At 33.4% G+C, this 18,655-nt stretch overlaps 2 protein-coding genes across 3 annotated transcripts; both read left to right on the top strand.

Annotated features, from left to right (window-relative positions):
• Nucleotides 1-1,409: 1,409 nt before the first annotated feature.
• On the top strand, nucleotides 1,410-5,590 carry LOC101220537 (DEAD-box ATP-dependent RNA helicase 18). The gene is made up of 11 exons (XM_004148124.3): nucleotides 1,410-1,918; nucleotides 1,996-2,232; nucleotides 2,561-2,815; nucleotides 3,234-3,313; nucleotides 3,397-3,502; nucleotides 3,584-3,697; nucleotides 3,818-3,916; nucleotides 4,099-4,188; nucleotides 4,380-4,486; nucleotides 4,573-4,716; nucleotides 4,890-5,590. Exons 1-11 carry the CDS (start codon nucleotides 1,655-1,657, stop codon nucleotides 5,155-5,157), a joined length of 1,764 nt encoding a protein of 587 aa, XP_004148172.1. The 5' UTR covers nucleotides 1,410-1,654; the 3' UTR covers nucleotides 5,158-5,590.
• Nucleotides 5,591-11,792: 6,202 nt separating this feature from the next.
• Nucleotides 11,793-18,332, top strand: LOC101203587 (cytosolic endo-beta-N-acetylglucosaminidase 1). Of its 2 annotated transcripts, none has more exons than XM_004148137.3 (13): nucleotides 11,793-12,104; nucleotides 12,211-12,775; nucleotides 13,241-13,375; nucleotides 14,129-14,238; nucleotides 14,319-14,430; nucleotides 14,539-14,646; nucleotides 14,929-15,041; nucleotides 15,512-15,593; nucleotides 16,123-16,203; nucleotides 16,390-16,445; nucleotides 16,774-16,906; nucleotides 16,996-17,725; nucleotides 18,054-18,332. In XM_004148137.3, exons 2-13 carry the CDS (start codon nucleotides 12,395-12,397, stop codon nucleotides 18,071-18,073), a joined length of 2,061 nt encoding a protein of 686 aa, XP_004148185.2. In that variant the 5' UTR covers nucleotides 11,793-12,104; nucleotides 12,211-12,394; the 3' UTR covers nucleotides 18,074-18,332. The 2 variants fall into 2 exon arrangements, with proteins under 2 accessions (XP_004148185.2, XP_011655011.1); XM_011656709.2 differs by having other exon boundaries at nucleotides 18,023-18,332.
• Nucleotides 18,333-18,655: the final 323 nt, after the last annotated feature.

Raw genomic sequence — 18,655 nt, 5'->3', positions numbered from 1 at the left:
ATTAATACTCAATTTATCATTTTGAGAATTATAACTTATCTTAAACTGTGTGAATTGTGCAAGAAGAGAGATAAGTACCAGATGTACGCGTAAATTTTCATTTATCTCGATATCAAGTATTGGACATTTTCATAATATACTCCCTTATGTTTCCATTGTCCTCATACCTAATAGAAGTTAAAGAAGTCAAAAGAGTACTTTCTTCCTCTTTTTCATTTTTAGCAAAATATTTTTCAATTTCAGCAAGGAACTTTTTGACATTTTCACTTTATGTGATAGAATCACGAAAAGATTTTGGAATGAAGTGCCTAATGATCACAAGACGTATGTTATTTGACCGTTTTTCTACTTCTCAATATTAGCCATAATCGGTTGTTCTTTAGTAGAAGTAGGTTTATTTGCCCTCAATGCAAGGTCGAGAACCATACATTCTAGGCTTTCCTTTCAAATCTTGAAATTCAATCCATTTAACTTAGGGATTGACCCAAATTTTTAGATATTTGAGTAAGACCAACTGAACAAAAGAACAAACAAACAAATGATATACTCACGGTTAATACATGTAATAAAATAAAAATATGCAAAATAGTTTCACATATATGGTGGATCCATTTTACAAGATACCAAACACAACACATCTCCAACTTTTGGTGAATATGGAACAAAATCATCTCAATCAATTTTACATGAATTCACCAAAATCATTACATGGAAATACAAAAAAAAAAAAAAAAAACTATTTACATGGCCAAGAGGCAAAATAGAAAAAAAAAAAGAGAGACGTAACAACTTCACAAATATTAATGAAGAAAGCTTAGAAACAACAACATTAATAAAACCAGTTCATAATTAATTCAAAGATTGCAAATTTCATATTACCGAGTATTTTTAAAGTCAATGAATTGAGCATTATAAAAAACAAGTTCAAATTCAACCAACAAATGGGTTCAAACGAAATTCCATTATTAGTGACAAGATATATTTTGGATTTAGATTTCTTTAATTATTTTGTCATAATTACCTAAAATTGAATCAAAAAACTAATAAAAAGCAAACATATTCCAAAAATTCAACATGCCAAATTATAAAAATTAAGTTACATACTAGATTTCATCTCCGGATAATTGATTATGACGACTATCTTCCTAACCAAAACTGTGAATACTCCTTAGTAGGATTTGGATACAAAAAAGACTTGACTTAAGTCTTTGTTCTTTTTTGTTTGAAACCATACCTCTAAATCTCTTTATATATCAATTCAATTATAAATTCTCATCCATCTCTTTATATATCAATTCAATTAGAATTTAATTCATACTAAGTTATAATCTTTTATCACATTGGCTGATTTAACAAAATAACCTTGTGATAAATTATTAATTAACTTTTCTACCTCACACCTTAACTATACTTGGTTTGTGCTCGTTTTGGGCCGACTCTTTCTCTTTTCCTCGACAGCGAACCCTCGTGGGATTCCCTCAACAGCCTTCAGCGCCAAATCCTCACGTCAGCCGCTTCAGCTGTTTCAGCCACCGTCGCCTCCCTTGCCGCTTCCATCGCCGCGTTGCCCTTTACACTCCTCAACTTACTATATTCCTTTTTCTCCCAAAAGGTTTTTGAGAGAAGCTCATTGATTCACAGCTTCAGAAAAACAATGGACGGCGACGATGTAAACCGAGCCTTAACCACCACACGCTTCTCCGATCTCCAACCTCCCCTCTCTCCACCTGTTATTGATGCTTTGACTCAATCTGGTTTTCAATTCTGTACTCCAGTTCAAGCCGCCACAATTCCATTGCTATGCAGCCACAAGGACGTCGCCGTTGATGCCGCCACTGGTTCCGGCAAAACCCTTGCGTTTGTAGTACCGGTCGTCGAAATCCTCCGTCGATGTTCTAGTCGCCCCAAACCTCACCATGTTCGTCTCTCTACTCTGTTTGCTTCAACAGATTGTCTTTCTATACTGGTTCTTTAATTTTTTTTATTCCTCTGCAGGTAATGGGTATTATAATTTCGCCGACGAGGGAGCTTTCATCACAAATTTACGAGGTTGCTCGTCCTTTCGTTTCTACATTGTCGAATTTCAAAGCGGTGCTACTCGTTGGAGGCGCTGATGTGAAAGTAGACATGAAGGTTATAGAAGAAGAAGGTGCCAACTTGTTGATTGGAACTCCAGGAAGGTTATTTGATATAATGGATCGTATCGAGAACTTGGATTTCCGGAACTTTGAGGTATGCTTCAGCCTCGAGGACTTGTTTCTGGCTGAATTGGAGCCAAACCCTTCGCTCTCATTACAATTATTTTCCTTTGCCAAGTGGTTCGACCAGTATAAGAAAAAACTATGCATCCTGATTCCTGAACTCCTGTTTATGTTTTCTTTTAAGGAAAGAAGGTTTATGCCTGTATGTTTAAATTTAGTTTGCATCTATAAATTCAACATTTTAGTCAGGTGTTTTTTTTGGAATATTATACTCAATATATGGTAGTAGATGATGTCTGGAATGGAACTTGATTTATAGGAACACAAAGTTATATATAGCTTTGATTGTCAATCTATAGGTTCTGATATTGGATGAGGCAGATAGGCTCCTGGACATGGGATTCCAGAAGCAGATAACTTCAATTATATCTCGTTTGCCTAAGCTTCGTAGGACTGGTCTCTTTTCGGCTACACAAACTGAGGCAGTTGAAGAGCTTTCAAAAGCAGGGCTAAGAAATCCTATCAGGGTCGAAGTAAAGGCAGAATCAAAGCCCGGTCCATTGTCATCAACACAACTTGCCTCTTCAAAGACTCCATCCAGTCTTCATATTGAGGTGCCATATGCAACTGTTCTCCATTTAGGCATTTGCATGTTTTAATTTAATAACTCGATGCATTGTGTAAATGATGTGCATGTAATTTATTATTATTATTTCTTTTTATATTTTTATTTGCGCTTCCTTAATCCATCCATAGTCAATGTGAATAGGTATTATAAAGACTATGAAATTTTGGTCTTATTGATGTTGTTAATGAGGAACTTGGAAAACAAGTTCACAATCAATATTTTTGCATATGAAAAGATAGGTAGTCATGCAATGTGGATCCCGATATACCCTATAGCAAAGAAAAGTCTAGGGTTTTTTTGCGAACATTGGACACATGCTCGAAAGCAACTATTCCATTAGTTGTTCTACTTGTATGTCCTGCAGGTTCTTTTTGATAAATTTACCATTCATTCTGATTCTGCAGTATTTGGAATGCGAAGCAGACAAGAAGTCCACCCAACTTGTTGATATTCTTATTAAGAACAAATCCAAAAAAATCATAGTGTAAGTTATCTGTTGAATTTTAATGCTTAAAATATGTAACTCGGCAATGTTTTTCTCTCATTTTAGTAAGATGGGTTGTACAGTTACTTCATGACTTGTGCATGTGTTGACTATTGGGGAGTTGTTCTACCTCAGCTTACTGGTTTGAAAGGTTTATTCTTGATCCCTCTGCATGGGAAAATGAAACAGGTAATTTTTTTAAGGCCACATGACGTAAATTATAGCTTTAGTGCTAATTAAAAATTGACTTATATCACCTGTGCTCTATAGACTGCCAGGGAGAAAGCACTAGCCTCATTTGTATCCCTTTCAAGTGGTGTTCTTCTATGCACAGATGTTGCAGCCCGTGGACTTGACATTCCTGGCGTTGATTGTATTGTTCAGGTTGTCTATGGATGCTGGATCTTATTCTTCTGCATATAGAACTTTCCTCAAAGAAATTATGGTTTTTAAGTGCATACATCCCTGAGCTAAAATAAATATACTTCTTGTTTGCTAATGCAGTATGATCCTCCCCAAGATCCTAATGTCTTTGTACATAGAGTTGGTCGGACTGCTCGATTGGGTAGAGAAGGAAGTGCCATTGTTTTTCTTTTGCCGAAGGTGTAGTTTCTGCTATTTGGTCCTCAATAGTTTTTGCATCATGTATTATTACGAAGAAAATACATTGTAATAATGTATTCCCCGATTAAGTCACATCAAATAAGGAAATTGGGAACAAGTTCTTCTTTGTTCTAAGTGCTTAATACTAACATGAACATTCTGATTGTGACTGATTTGTGTAGGAAGAAGCTTATATAGAATTTCTTTCCATAAGAAGGGTTCCTATACAAGAGAAAATTTATTGTAGTGATGCATCGGATATAATTCCACAGGTGAGGGTGTTGATTTTTGTGTTGAATGTTCTTAATTTTTTAATGTTCATGAAAGTGAGAAAATTTACTCTTCAGGTGTTATGTTTCTTATCCAAAAAAACAAAAATATAGTGTTTATGTTAAAAGTGAGAAAATTCAGGTATTATTTTTCTTTCACTAAAAGATCATATGTCATACAAAACTTGTTATAGATACGAACAGCGGCAAAAAGGGATCGTGATGTCATGGAGAAGGGCGTTAAGGCATTTGTTTCTTTTATACGTGCTTATAAAGAACACCACTGCTCCTTCATTTTCAGGTGCTTAATGATATTTCTTTTAAACATTCTAAAACAGTCTGCAAATCTCTTGCTTTCTAAGGTTGCATCTATCTTTCATCTTTCAGGTGGAAAGAACTTGAAGTAGGGAAGTTGGCCATGGGTTATGGTCTGTTGCAGCTGCCTTTGATGCCTGAGGTGAAGCACCACTCGCTTTCGACTGACGGTTTTGTTCCAGTTGAAGATATTAACTTTGAGGAGGTTAAATACAAGTAAGGACCCTTACCAATCTTAACCTTTTCAGAAAGAACATTCACACAAACTAAGCTACTACCTAACTTGAAGTATTTATTTATTTACTTATTCTATCTTTACGCTTTGTGTATACTTCAAATGATATTGCAAAATAGAAGTGTGACACTAGCTTACAAACATGACTTATCAGAGACAAATCTCGGGAAAAACAACGGAAGAAAAACCTTCAAGCTAAGAAGGAAGCGCAAAAGAAACTGCCAAAACCTGAACCCAAAAAGACCCCCAATGTTGCAGCTCCCATCTTGAGAAAGAAAACAGCCCGACAGAGACGTGCTACACAGACAGCTGAAGACGAGGATGAGTTGGCACACGAATATCGATTGTTGAAAAAGCTCAAAAAGGGAACCATTGATGAAACCGAATATGCAAAACTAACTGGGACAGAGGAGCTACTATGAAATGCATGTGCAAATGCTAAGATGTTGCAAACTCTCCAAGACATTTACGATGTGACAAGAGTCCTTTGAGCATTGGAGGTCCATCAATGGGAATCTTCGGAGGGAGCTAGCTTGTGTTTTGAAGAAGCAAGCTTTGGTTTCATATGGAACAGGTATTTTGCTGGACCGATAGATCAGATCTACTGTCATTCTTAACATATTTTCTCTTTTGTAATTTGTATATTATATAGCAAGTATACATTAGCAGTGTTTTTACTTTTGTAAATTATGCCCTTTCTCAGGATTTAGCTTTTAATTGTTTGATTATGTTATACCAATGGAAAATTTTTGTCTTCTTTAACAGTTGGAATTAGTGATCAGATATCACAGTTTTGTTTCTTTTTATCTGAACAATCAATTGATTGAATGAAGTAAATTATTTGTTGGATGAGTTTATTGTGAGGCTATTTCCTGCACAATAGTTTGATCGAAATGCTAAAAAGATTACAATGGAAAACAACAGCACTTAACAATGATAACACCCAGTGTTCTATTACACAAGCAAAAATACTGGAAAATTTTGTGAGATAGCAGCACTTTTTTGTTTTATATTTTAAAAGTAGCATAATAAGTAGCATAATTTTAAAAAACTCGTAATGTTGTTTCTTCTTAAATTTTTAAGAACTATTTTAAGGACATTTCTCTCTCGATCGAGTGTATCATCGAGATAGTGCATTTTCTTTAATTTGAAAATAAAGACAAAGAAGCCAAACAACGTAACTTTAGATATTAGAATAATTTTGTTCCTTGAGAGCATATCAAAAAGAAAAACTTTATAGAAATGAGGATTGTTTGATGCTTCATTTGTTCTTGATGAGGAAGCCATGTAGGGGTGCTTTTTGTTTAAGAAATACAAAAATTCAAGAAGGGCTTCGAGGACTAAAATTGAACTTTAAACTTATATATATATTGTGGGTAGTACATTAAAGAATTAGTTGAAATGTAGGGATTAACAAAATCTTATTTATTAAATGTTGATAGAGAGAAAGATGGAACGATGTAGTTAATGAGAAGCTGTGTTATTAATGGATTAAGAAAAACTAGACACCAACTCAAAGTGGTAATTAATTAGAAACTTGTTCAAGAAATTTCACACCATTGCTTTGAGTAAACTAAAAATGGATTAAGGAAAACTGGGGAACATCTCGGAGTAACCTTAGCCCGAGATTATATTACATACTACTTCTTATATTCAAAGTCTCTTGTTACGTTGTTTGGCTTCTTTGTTTTTATTTTCAAATTTTTAATAAAAATCGCATTATATTGGTGACGCACTCGGCCCGGAGAGATCGAAAAATTTTCTTCAAAGAGTTTTTTAAAATTTTAGAAGAATCTTACGTCTATCTCGATCGAGATTGACCCCGAAAAAAATAAAATTACGAATTTTTTAAAACTGTGCTGTTTTTGGAATATAAAACCAAAAAGGTGTTAGTTTCGTTAATTTTTCAAAATTACCTTACTCTTAATTAAGAAACATTTTAGAGTATGAGTATTTTATATATCGATTGTGTATGAGTGATAAAAATATAGATGAGTTAGATTTAAGTGCAAACATACGTGGTCGTCGAAGAAAATAGTATTCTGATAGCGATAGTATTCTCAAAGTATTCCAAGTATCATACCTGTGGGATGTGAGATTAATAGTAGTTTAATTTGCTCAAAACCGTTTATTAGATGAGATCAATGGTGCTGTGAAAGTATAGCACTTAAAATTAAAACAGTAAACAGAGGAAATTGAATAGGGAGTGATGTTGCTGCAACACATCAAAACAACCTGTTATGCATGTGTACATTTTCAGTCTTATAAGAAGTGCTATGTTCCTATGGGTAGCTGATTTTAGATTGGTTTTTTTAACCTATGGTGTCACTTATTTCTATGGTGACTTAATGTTCCATCTTTGGCTTTTAGTCATGTATCCCTTTGTGACTTTCGCTTACGTCCTAGTCTTCTCACCACGAGGGTTTCACTAGAATACTAAACTAAGTAGTCAATTTAACTTAGTAATATCATCATTAGTTATCAAGTAAGAGAATATAAACACAAGTGATGTTGTGCACAAACACCTATGCCGTAAAGACCTTAGACCATATGTACTATTAAACCCCTCAGGGATCTCGGACGATCTCGGGGTTGGGTCTGATAGAGATTGAAGGCAGAGAAGGAAAGTAAAGGGTTCTCAAGGCTATCACGGGTTGTGTTCAGCTGAGACGAGAGACTGAGAAATTTTCTTAGAACAGCATAATTGACTTTTCACTATCATTTTGTCCTAAATCTCAACGTTTTCCAAACTCAATCCTAAAAGTCACAAACGTCCTCTCCTATTTTTGGCAATTTCCCAAACAACTGCTTCTTTTGGGACTTTTAACCATTACATGGTGTCCACAACAAATTATTCTATAACTTAACAGTACCACCACAACCGATCAACATAACTTCCAAACTTCATAACGAGGAGGTGGGGAAAAGGGTAGGTGAAAACGGTGGATTTTTGTATGTAGAAGTTTAAAATGGAGGTCACCGAAGATGGCGATTCACATCGTGAGGCAACATGTCAATACATGTGATATGATTCGCTAGAAGACAAGAGTGATAGTTGGAGCTGATGTGACAAGAAACAACTACTTTCTGCGCTGACATTTGTAGGCAAGGACTGATGTGCAACATAGCAAGGGCAGATGTGCAACATAGCATAATTAACTTCCCACCTAAGTATGCCTATAAAAGACTCCAACTCCACTATGAATAAGGATATGAGGATCGAGGTCATCCCTTAAGGAGGTCGATGTAAGGATGAGTTTTAGAGTCCTCCACCATCTGTAGTAGTAGTTCTTCTTCCACCTATTATCTAGTCAACTTCTGAATGAGAGCTTAGAGATCAAATTAGAGAGAAAAGCTTACCTACCATTCTCCTAACTTGTAAAAGAGCCAAGGAATGCATAATAATGGATTTTGCGATTTAGACACATTTTCTTACTTTCCACTTTTGTACTTTGTAATGTATTGTTTGACTGTATTATTCCCATGCTCGAGAGGCATACAATTATCAATACAATGCATATTTATTCAATGTCTCTCTTCCTTTTCTTTACTATTCATCATCCTGTTGAAGTGTTTAAGTAGTTTAAGTATATGATTATGTGCTTGATAAGGGTTCTTTAATTATAAGACTCATCGTGTTTAGCCTAAGCTTAACTAAATCGTCTGATCAGCGCTCGTCGCCAACTACTCGAAAGAGTAAGTAGCAAAGACCTTGCTAAACACGCGCAGAAGGGAGTTTGGAAACAAACTTCGTTCTAACGTTTTGTCTCCAATCATTTGTGTCCCGAAAGGAGAACAAGTGTGGTGTTTAGGCACTGAGAAGGTTGCTCGCCTTAAATAGAGAGACAATGTGATGCTTATAAATAAGGAAACTTAGATATATATCGTTTGACTTATCTTTACCATTTGTGTTCTTAAAAGAGAACAAATGTGGTGTTTAGGCGCTGAAAGGTTGCTTGTCTTAAATATAAGATGGTTAAATGATCTATATCGCATCAAAGACATCTCGCATGACTTAAATCGTCTACAAAGCAGAGACTTTCTTTCATCTTTCTTAATGTAAGTTAGTTCACATTCCATTATTTCATTCCATTCCATTCCATGCCATAGAATCCTCAATGTAAATATTTAGATTACTTTAGTTTTACGTTTATACTGTATAAAATTTATACCGCTTAGAATTAGAAGTGAGCTTTATAACTAAATTTGATAGAAATTCCACGACTTTAACTTATCTAGAAAACCTCTCACTTCGCTTACACTTAGGCAATCGTGAGGAAAACGTGTAGTCAACACAAAATTAGAAGAAATATTAACGCATGGTGAGGAAGTGTACCTTTTATAGCATGGTCCTTACCGAAAGGCAAAGTTAGTACTTTTTATCACATAACTTAGTTTACTCGATTACAATTTGTAGAAATAGATCCTTAAATGATGAATCAATGAAGTATAATTAAGCAGATGAGAGGCGGGAAACCAATTCGCGTATTCAATCCTGCATTCAATCCGCAAAGAGAATGTATAAAAATAATTTAAATCAATTCTTCTACTAAACAAGCATGTACCACTTGTTCATGTGTGCTCCATTGGGCATACAACATTATCATTGCCTTATGATATCTTTTAACATGAAGTTAACACATCATCTAGCAGGACGAGTAGTAGGTCCCTTATTATACTCACCATTTTAATATTTTAGGCAAATGTAGAGGATCTGAAAAGTTGATGAGCGATAGAATGACCCATGACAAGCCATATGGGGACTCTTGCTCCCGCCTTTTCGTAATTAATTTTTCAATAATTTGATCTTTATACATTTTATTTGAATTTTTTTACCTTATATATTTATCTTTATTTTCTTTAAAATTGTTAGAACCCACGTGTCATGTTTTCATAGTATTTTTGTTTTACTAATTTTGTCAATTTTATGTTTTAGGAACATATATTTTATATTATTTTAAATAAGAATTCGAATTCTCTCTTTCAAGAAAGTGTCCGATATTATTTATCTTTTGAGTAATGATCTCACTTAGTTTTTAGTTTTAGAGTCTAGGTCGTTACATCAAACTTATACTAATAAAAGATAGACAATTAAATTATAGGCATAAATCATAAAGAAACCCTAAACTACATAGATCATAGAATAAATAAGAACAAACCATAAACTTACTATGGATCATAAACATAAACAATCTTATAAATCATAAAATAAAATTAGAATGAACCAAATCATAAACTTACTATGAACAAACAATAGTTTTGTAAATATCTATAATACGTAAAAAAAACATGTCCAATAGGCATAAAAGAATATGTTCTCAATATTTAAACTATGCATAAAGTGTATACAAAATATTTTATACACATAAACTATATATATATATATATGCAATGTGCATAAATACAAAAAAAGATATTAGCCTACCTTTTGTAAATCATCGAAGTTTAGAGAGTCGTGTTGATAACATATCATGAAATAAGAACAAAGAAACAAAACAAAAATATTGAAAAAAATAAGGGAGAAGAGTAGAGATGAAAGATATAGAAAATAATTGAATTCAGTTGTGATGTGGTCTTACAAAGGCACCACATATCTCTATTTTATAGAACATGATATATATAAATTACAATATAGAATTTAATATTATAAATATTAAATTAAATGAGAGTTATATGACTGATAATCTAGATAGGTTATAGATATTTACATCTATAATATATATTTATAGAGTAATTATAATAGATAACAATTTTAGAAATAATAATTAGGTTAATTTACATATATATATATATATATAACAACTAAAAAATATTTATGGCCTGTGTAACAAAAAAAATTAAAGTCCATGTCATTAAATTTTCATAAATTTCAAATTTGCGCATGTTGGTTTTGAATTTCAATCGAATGTTTACACATCTTTCCCATATTATTACTTCTCTCATTTTCATCTTTTTTACATGTACGTGATTTCTTTATCTCATCTTCCAGAATTTATTCATTTTTCATTATATCTCATCTTTGACATCGTCTTTTTCATAGAGACAACATTTTTTTCCTTATTCTTTTTTCATTATCAAGTATTGTGTCATTCTTCTTCTTTTTTCACTACATGATCATGTACCAATATCTAAACGATTAGTTGTCTATCCCAGATAGACAGAGATGTACCACTATCACTAATAGATCGTTATGATTTGGTAGAAAATCGTTTAGACTGGGTATAAAATAGTTTTTTTGGACGTGTGTGACCAATTAATCACGTAGTATTTTTGTTGTTTTTTTTTTTAAATTGTTCTATATGGTGTAAATATTTTTGTGCTTTGTTATATTTTTGAAAAAAAATCATAATAATTAAGTATATAACAACATTTAAAAAAAATGTAAATACAACAAAATCAATCTGTGATAGGCTTTTATGCTGATAGACTCTTCTGATATATCACTATCATTGATGACTTTGACATATTTTATTATATTTGTAAATTTTTTTTAAATATTGCTATATATGCAAATATTTTGAATCTAATTGCTATATTTGCAATGCTTTTTAAAAGAAATGAATAGTTGCAAGTATAGCAATTAGATTCAAAATAATTAGATATATAGCAACATTTTAAAAAATTGCAAATATAGTAAGATGTGTCAAAGCCGATCAATGACAAGAGTTTATCATTAGCAAATATTAATCTATCATTAATAAACCTATTAGTCTATCACTAATAAATCACAAGAGTCTACAACCATAAAAGTCTATTCTATTTTTTAAAAAATGTTGCTGCATAGTTAATTTGTTGTGAAAACGAGGCACAATCGAAATGCAAAAATCAAAAAATTTATTTTTCTCCACTTTCATGGAATTCTCACTGATATTGTTCATATTTACAAACCCACCAAATGCTACTTATCCACTAAAAGACCATGTTTACTTCACATATGGTATGAGTGTTAGACGTTTAATGAGATGACAGGTGTTCGACACTAAGTATTTAAATATTGAAGACACATGGGTTGCTTCACGGGTATTCATACAATTGTTACCCAATAGAAAGAAAATCAAACTATGCTTAAAACTGAAAACACTACCTTTTATTGCTTATTAGAAAGCCCATTTCCCCCCCGTAACTTACGCCTTTCATTCGAATCGATTGAAGGTCCACCAGAACAACAATGGCAGCAACCCAATATAGAAGTCACCGTCAATTCCTCTCCACTATCTTCATTTTACGCAATGGAATAAGTAGAAGAAGAAGAAAACCAAAAGCAAAAATCAATGCTTCTTCGTCCGCATAATGTGTCTCAAGGCATCGATTCTTCCGTTTCTTTCAAATCGGAATCGTTTCTGAATAGTGAGAATTAAGAGTAATAAAGGTTAGAAACTCAGCGAATTCGCTTCATATGAGGATTTGATTATTTGTTCATTAATTGCTGTAATTATTTGCGCTTGTAAGTTCACTCTGCATCACTTTCTTTGTAGGTTTTCGCGCAATCGTGTTTGTTTCCTGACTCCGAGAGTCAACTCTGCGTATTTGTTTACTTTATTACTTGTACGCTTTTCTCTCTCTTTATAAATTCTCAAGTTCCGGTTGCAATCTGAAACCTAGGTAGGTATTAGCATTACCTTGAACTTGCAAACTAGCTCCATTTCTTTCTTCTTCATAATGGCGGAACAGAGCACTATCTCAACAGGATCGGATCCTCCTCCATTTGACCCAACTGAACCGTCTACTCCTATTGCTTTCCCAATCAAAACTCTCGAGGACCTTGAATCAAGGGCCTACTTCAAGTCATTCCATTACCCATTTAATAAATCCACGGTTGCTCTTCAACCTCTGCCGTTGCCTGACCGGCGGAGAATGCTTGTGTGTCATGATATGGCTGGTGGATATAAAGACGATAAATGGGTTCAGGGAGGAACTAATCCAGATGCTTTTGGAATATGGCATTGGTATTTGATCGATGTTTTTGTGTATTTCTCGCATGATTTGGTCACGCTTCCACCTCCTTGTTGGACAAATACAGCTCACAGGCACGGCGTCAAGGTACTTAATCTGTTCACTAATTACTTTTGCTGTTCCAAAGCCAAACTTCTTTGTTTGCTTTCTGTTATTATTAGTTAAAAAGTTGGATTGTCTGAATATTGGAATTAGCCTACCGTGGTTTGTTTGTAATTTGTACATTTAATGATATTATGAAAAGAATTTTCGTAATGAATTGTTAATTAAAATAATCCAAATATTAATGTGATTAAAAACAAAATCTATTTTGAATTTACATGTTTCTTTTTTTTGTTTGGAAAACCTAATTTGATGCCATCTTTAGTCTTTTTATTCAACTGGACCAAAAAATGAATTCATAACATTTGCACTATGTCTATTCAGTAGTTCATAGTTTTGGATATAGCTATTTGACCACAATGGTATGTTTATAAACAGGCTACTATGTGTCATGATAACCAAAGCAAGTGCCTTTTCAGTATTTATAACTTAATTGTTTTGAATTTATAGGTGCTAGGAACTTTTATTCTTGAAGGAGGGGGAAAGGATGTTCGGGATACCTTGCTTTTAACAAAGGAATCTGCTCAAATGTATGCGGAGCGCTTAACCGAACTTACTATTGCATTAGGCTTTGATGGATGGCTGGTAAAGCTTCTAAAGTTGATCTACCTGGTCTTCATTTTCTGTAACTTCATCAAATGGTTCATATGGTTTATTAGACGTCTTAACAGCGTACTTCTTCAGTTCTTTAAAAAAGAAAGAAAAAAGGAAAATGGTTCTCTTCTTCATTTTTTATTTTTACAAGCTTGCTTAGAATCATGCATAATCGTTTTATATTATCTTTTAAAATAAAAGACCAAACTTTATTGAGAGAAAAATGAAATAATATAAGGACAAACAAAAAAAACAAGCCCACAAAGGGGAGAGCACCCTAAAAGAAGGGTCTTCAATATAACTAAATATGACCTAATAAATAATTACAAAACAAACTTGTCACTGACACCAGAGAGAGAGAAACGTTAAAATTGGCTAGGGACCAAACGTCAAACGGTTCCCTCTCAACCCCATGAAAAATTCTACTATTTTTTTTCTTAGACACCCCACAGTAAAGTACACATCCAATCCTTCCATTAAAGGCCACCTCTCCCTCCAAGTAGCGAATGGAGGAGGAACTCCTCATTTCTCAATCGTGACACTAAAAGCTCTATAATCTACTAAAAGTCAAAACACCTTGAAACAAATGTTCCAAACCAATCGCATTTAAGAAAAATTCTAAAATATGTGATCTTGGTATTTCTCAATCGCATTCTAAAAATTCTAAGAACAATATGAACTTTTTTCTTGATATTTTATAGTTGTTTCTTGTTCTTGTTATCGAAACAAAACTTATTCTTGCAGATGAATATGGAAATCTCTTTGAATTCTCACCAAATTCCCCATATGAAAGAATTTGTCAGCCATTTAACTCGGTCTATGCATTCTAAGCTACCAGGATCTTTAGTTATATGGTAAGTCCTAAGATATGTCGCATGTTTAATTATTTTCATTTTTAGCATAAAGAGTCTATTAACTGATGACTTATGGACAGGTATGACAGTGTAACCATAGATGGTAAGCTTGACTGGCAAAATCAATTGAATGAGAGAAATAAACCTTTCTTTGATATCTGCGATGGAATATATGTAAACTATGGTTGGAAAGTAAGAATAGATTTCTTCCATAACTAATAAGAAATGTTAATTATCATCTCAATTTTATGTCGTTTTGAAAAGATAACATCATACAAAAACTTTCGTCTGTCATATTAGGAAGATACTCCTAAAAATTCTGCTGCTGCTGCTGGAGAGAGAAAGTATGATGTGTATATGGGCATTGATGTTTTTGGGAGAGGTACTTATGGTGGTGGAGAATGGCATGTAAGCTTCCTAACCCTATGAGATTATTGATATGTAGAATAACTAGTTAACAAGCATCATAGTTGGCGAGTTAGGGCTTCTTTACAGTTGAATAATCTCACCACTTGTTAAATAATTCTGCAATTGTGGTAAGATCAGTTATATGTCTGCCCATGCATTATGTGTATTTACGCAGCTTTTCAACTTCCAAGTATGAAATAATGTTGTGTTACTAGTTTTGGTTTTGTCTTATATTGAGTTCAATAAGAATTAATTTTTCAACAAAAAACTGCTTCACTTTAGACAAATGTTGCGCTGGATCTTCTGAGAAAGGATGATGTTTCGGCAGCCGTATTTGCTCCTGGGTGGGTGTATGAGCACGAGCAGGAAACAGATTTTCAGACTGCTCAAAATAAGTAAGTTATTGATATGAAATTAAATTCTTTATGGGATGATGTCTTACTATTCTATCATTATCCATGTTTTTTTGAGATAAAATTCATCGAATTAATTGATTGCCTCATAAACAATTACTAAATATCATAAAAATTTGAACATGCTCAACTCTCTTCTGAGGTTACTTTGAAGGATATAGTACTTGAGAAGCTGTTTTGCTGGTTAATGGTTCGTTAAGTTTCACTTAATTTTGATACTTATTCTGCTTTTGATCATGTAATTGATTCTCTTATTCTTGACGCTGGTTTTCTCATCAGTTTGTGGATGCTCAAAATTACTCTTATATGCTGGAGAAACCTTGCTGCCTTTCAATTATTCTGAATGTATATTTGCTGATTTTATGATTGTTCGTATCACAAGGTGTGGGGAGAGTCACCCAATCATTTCCTAAATACTTAATAAGATTCAATCTTGTCTACTTTGGACACAGATGGTGGAATCTTGTGAAGAAATCCTGGGGTTTAGTGCAAAGTTACCCAAAACTGTTACCATTCTACTCAAATTTTGATCAGGTTAGACCTATGTCAATCTATATGTTACTTAAGCGAGTGCTGGTGCGTTCCAAAAGTTTTTAAAATTTTCTACTATATGGTGCGTGGAAGTTGAATTGCATTGACCCAAAGGTTAGATCAATCGTCTTGGTAGTAGATTAAGTCTATTAATATCCTCAAACTTTAATTTAAAGCAACAAATCCTTACGAATAGATTTCAGATTCTTCATGAATAATTTCAATAGTATCTCCAAAACACCACTGAAAATGTTTTGTTTATCCTAAGTTTCATATGGGCATCAAGAGTTCTTATTCTCACTTATTTATATTGTTGAAATCCAATAAATTCATCTACTCTCTCATTTGCTACCGTAATGTAAACTTCTCTGATGAAATCTTATTGGCCGGCATAAGGTGGTTAAGTATTTCAGTGGCATCTTGTCAAAATGTTATTAAGTGGACAACTGCAAGATGTTGCATTAAAATTGGTCTCTTGTTAATAATGATAAATAGTATTGTTCAGGCAAAGTCTCTCTTTCCACGTTTGCAGGGTCATGGTCATCATGTTTCCATAGATGGAGAACAAATATCAGATGCTTCTTGGAACAATCTGTCCAGTCAAGGGTTCCAGGTATAAAATCGATGTCTAAGATACTGATATGTTTGCTTTTCTTTAGTCCTCTTCTACGTGCATTAAATAGTTTTATCTCTTGCATGTATAGAATTTTCTGTCACTTCAACTAGGCATCGAAGGGGTGCCTGTTAATTACAATTTAGGAGTTCTCCTTTCTCAGCATTTGTAACTTCTTTCTTGCAGCCTATACTTGATGTGACTGATGCTTCAACTTCACATTCTATCCAAGCTTATTTAAAGTAAGTTGCCAAACTCTTTGATGGGATATCTGGTGATATGTACATCTTAATTCTATTGACTTTTAGACCCGGTTCGTTTTTGCATGGAACTATGAAAGCTAAGCAATAATATTAGAATTCTCTTTGAAGCCTTTTCTTTGTCTTTTTCTTTTCAAGTCTTTGAGTGATACATTTTCTTAACCATTGCCCACCTTTTGCCCTTTCCTTCCTTTTTGCTTACAATTTACATCGATATGGAGCACTAATTGTATATTTATAGGTCATGAGATCCATTTACTTATAAATTTGAACTCGAAGTTCCCTTCGTTTGATTTCATGGGTTTTCTAGTTTTAAGGAAGTCTACAATGGGGGAGGAAGCATTGCATTAGAAGGGACTCTGGAGCAAAATTGCTACACTGAAATACGACTCTTTCGAGGAGAGCTTGTTTTGGGGGAAGATCCTTTAATATGCATGTATTCGGTAAGTGAACTCTTTCTTCATTAAAACTCTTGAAATAATAGGATTCTTTATATCTTGTTCAACCTTAGCCCACCTCTTAATTTTTGCAGTCACAGTTAAATGGGGATTCTCAAGTAGGCCTTTCGTTGGAGTTTCTTTCTAACACAAATAAGAGAAAGTTACTTCTTACCTCCAGCATTCAAAAGCAATTCTCAAACGATTTCTCCGAAGTGATTGAGACAACTCCACTTGAAGCACCTAGAATTTCTCCTCACTGGTCCGTTCAAGTAGGTCGTATTCAAATGAATGGATACAAACTAACAAATATAAATATTCTATGCTACAGATCAAGCCTTGAAACTACTGAACCAAAATACACATCTGAACTTGACAAAAATAACACACTAGATCGCAATTCGTCATCCAAGTACTTTGCAGTGCTCGGAAGTATCACTTTACGAACTTGTGAGGAACCAGATCTTCCTCCCAGTGATTCATGGATAGTTGAAAGTCCATATACTAAATGGACTCCAAGTCCAGAGGGAACAAGGACACTTGACATTAAGATCACTTGGAAGTTGAAAGATAGCAGTAACCACACAGTGATGGATCACTACAATGTCTATGTGGTAAAAGTAGCCGAAGGTTGCAAATCCCATGTGGACGAAATACAAAATGTTCCAGAGTACCTTGGGGTGGCACATGTAGAAGCTTTTTATGTTTCTAACCTTGCAGTTCATTCTAGCACCTCACGGCTCAAATTTATGATCCAAGTTTGTGGAGTGGATGGGAGTAGCCACAGGTTGGAAGACTCTCCATTTCTTTATTTGGATATTGAAGGTGAGTGAGGAACTAAGCGTGTGTTTGAATTGATTTTGGAAGTGTTTAATTTTTAAAATAATTCACTTCAAGTTAATTGAGGTGTTTGACATTTGTTTAAAATAACTTTTTAAAAAATAAGATTATGTAATAAACCATTTTAGAGAAAACATATGTAACTAAATTTTAGAACAAATGTTTATTTGGTGTTTAATCAACAATTTCTCTCAAATATATGTTGTTCTTCTATTTTTTCTATCTCGTTCTTTTTGTTTCCTTGATTTTAAATATTTTTTCAATGTGTTCAAATACGTTTAGATATATGGGTTTGCAAATGTTCATCTCTCAGTCAAATCTACTCCGTCTTGACGTCTATGAAAGAGACCATAAGGGCGTCAATAAAGAACATGATCGTTGAGTTCGTGAAATGAAGATGAATGAAGAATGCAATTGAATTGCACAACTTTTTCATAGACAATTCAAACGTACACTAAGTATTCTTATTTAATTTGTATTGACTTTCTTTATTTTCCCTAATAATGTATTTCTTCATAATCAAGCAATGTCAATAAACTTGTTTCTTTTTATACAAATAAAAGCAGAAGCTCCAATCAATGGTACATCTTGAGAGTTTGTTCTCTCACTTGCATTTTTACATGGTTCTTTCTACCTAAAATGGTTAAAAGAAAAGAAAAGAAAAAAAAAGTAGGTTTCAATTACTTCTATGAATGTTGAAATGATTCGTTTCTATGCTTAATCTTGAAATTTTGATCTAAATGAGAATTCAGATGGAGAAAATTTTGGATTGTATTTGTTTCCACAAGTTTTTTCATCCGTTTTTTTGACATACATTTAATATTCTTATTTATTTCAAATAATGTTACTTTTTAAAATATGTTATATATTATCTAAAGAATTTTAAAATTCATATTGCATGAGTTTTTTAATACC

The sequence above is a fragment of the Cucumis sativus genome, chromosome 5 (genome assembly GCF_000004075.3).
Source record: "Cucumis sativus cultivar 9930 chromosome 5, Cucumber_9930_V3, whole genome shotgun sequence".
Classification (NCBI taxonomy): domain Eukaryota; kingdom Viridiplantae; phylum Streptophyta; class Magnoliopsida; order Cucurbitales; family Cucurbitaceae; genus Cucumis; species Cucumis sativus.
The sequence above is the reverse complement of the archived record's forward strand: the minus strand, read 5'-3'. Positions and strand labels throughout refer to the sequence as shown.

What these genes read in the sequence shown, in the direction of transcription:
- LOC101203587 (XM_011656709.2), top strand. Translation starts at nt 12,395, where the DNA reads ATGGCGGAACAGAGCACTATCTCAACAGGATCGGATCCTCCTCCATTT. An exon ending in CCAGGATCTTTAGTTATATG is followed by an intron (nt 14,239 to 14,318) that starts GTAAGTCCTAAG and finishes ACTTATGGACAG; the next exon opens with GTATGACAGTGTAACCATAG. An exon ending in TTTCAGACTGCTCAAAATAA is followed by an intron (nt 15,042 to 15,511) that starts GTAAGTTATTGA and finishes CTTTGGACACAG; the next exon opens with ATGGTGGAATCTTGTGAAGA.
- LOC101220537 (XM_004148124.3), top strand. Translation starts at nt 1,655, where the DNA reads ATGGACGGCGACGATGTAAACCGAGCCTTAACCACCACACGCTTCTCC. An exon ending in TGGATTTCCGGAACTTTGAG is followed by an intron (nt 2,233 to 2,560) that starts GTATGCTTCAGC and finishes GTCAATCTATAG; the next exon opens with GTTCTGATATTGGATGAGGC. An exon ending in AAATCCAAAAAAATCATAGT is followed by an intron (nt 3,314 to 3,396) that starts GTAAGTTATCTG and finishes TGGGTTGTACAG; the next exon opens with TTACTTCATGACTTGTGCAT.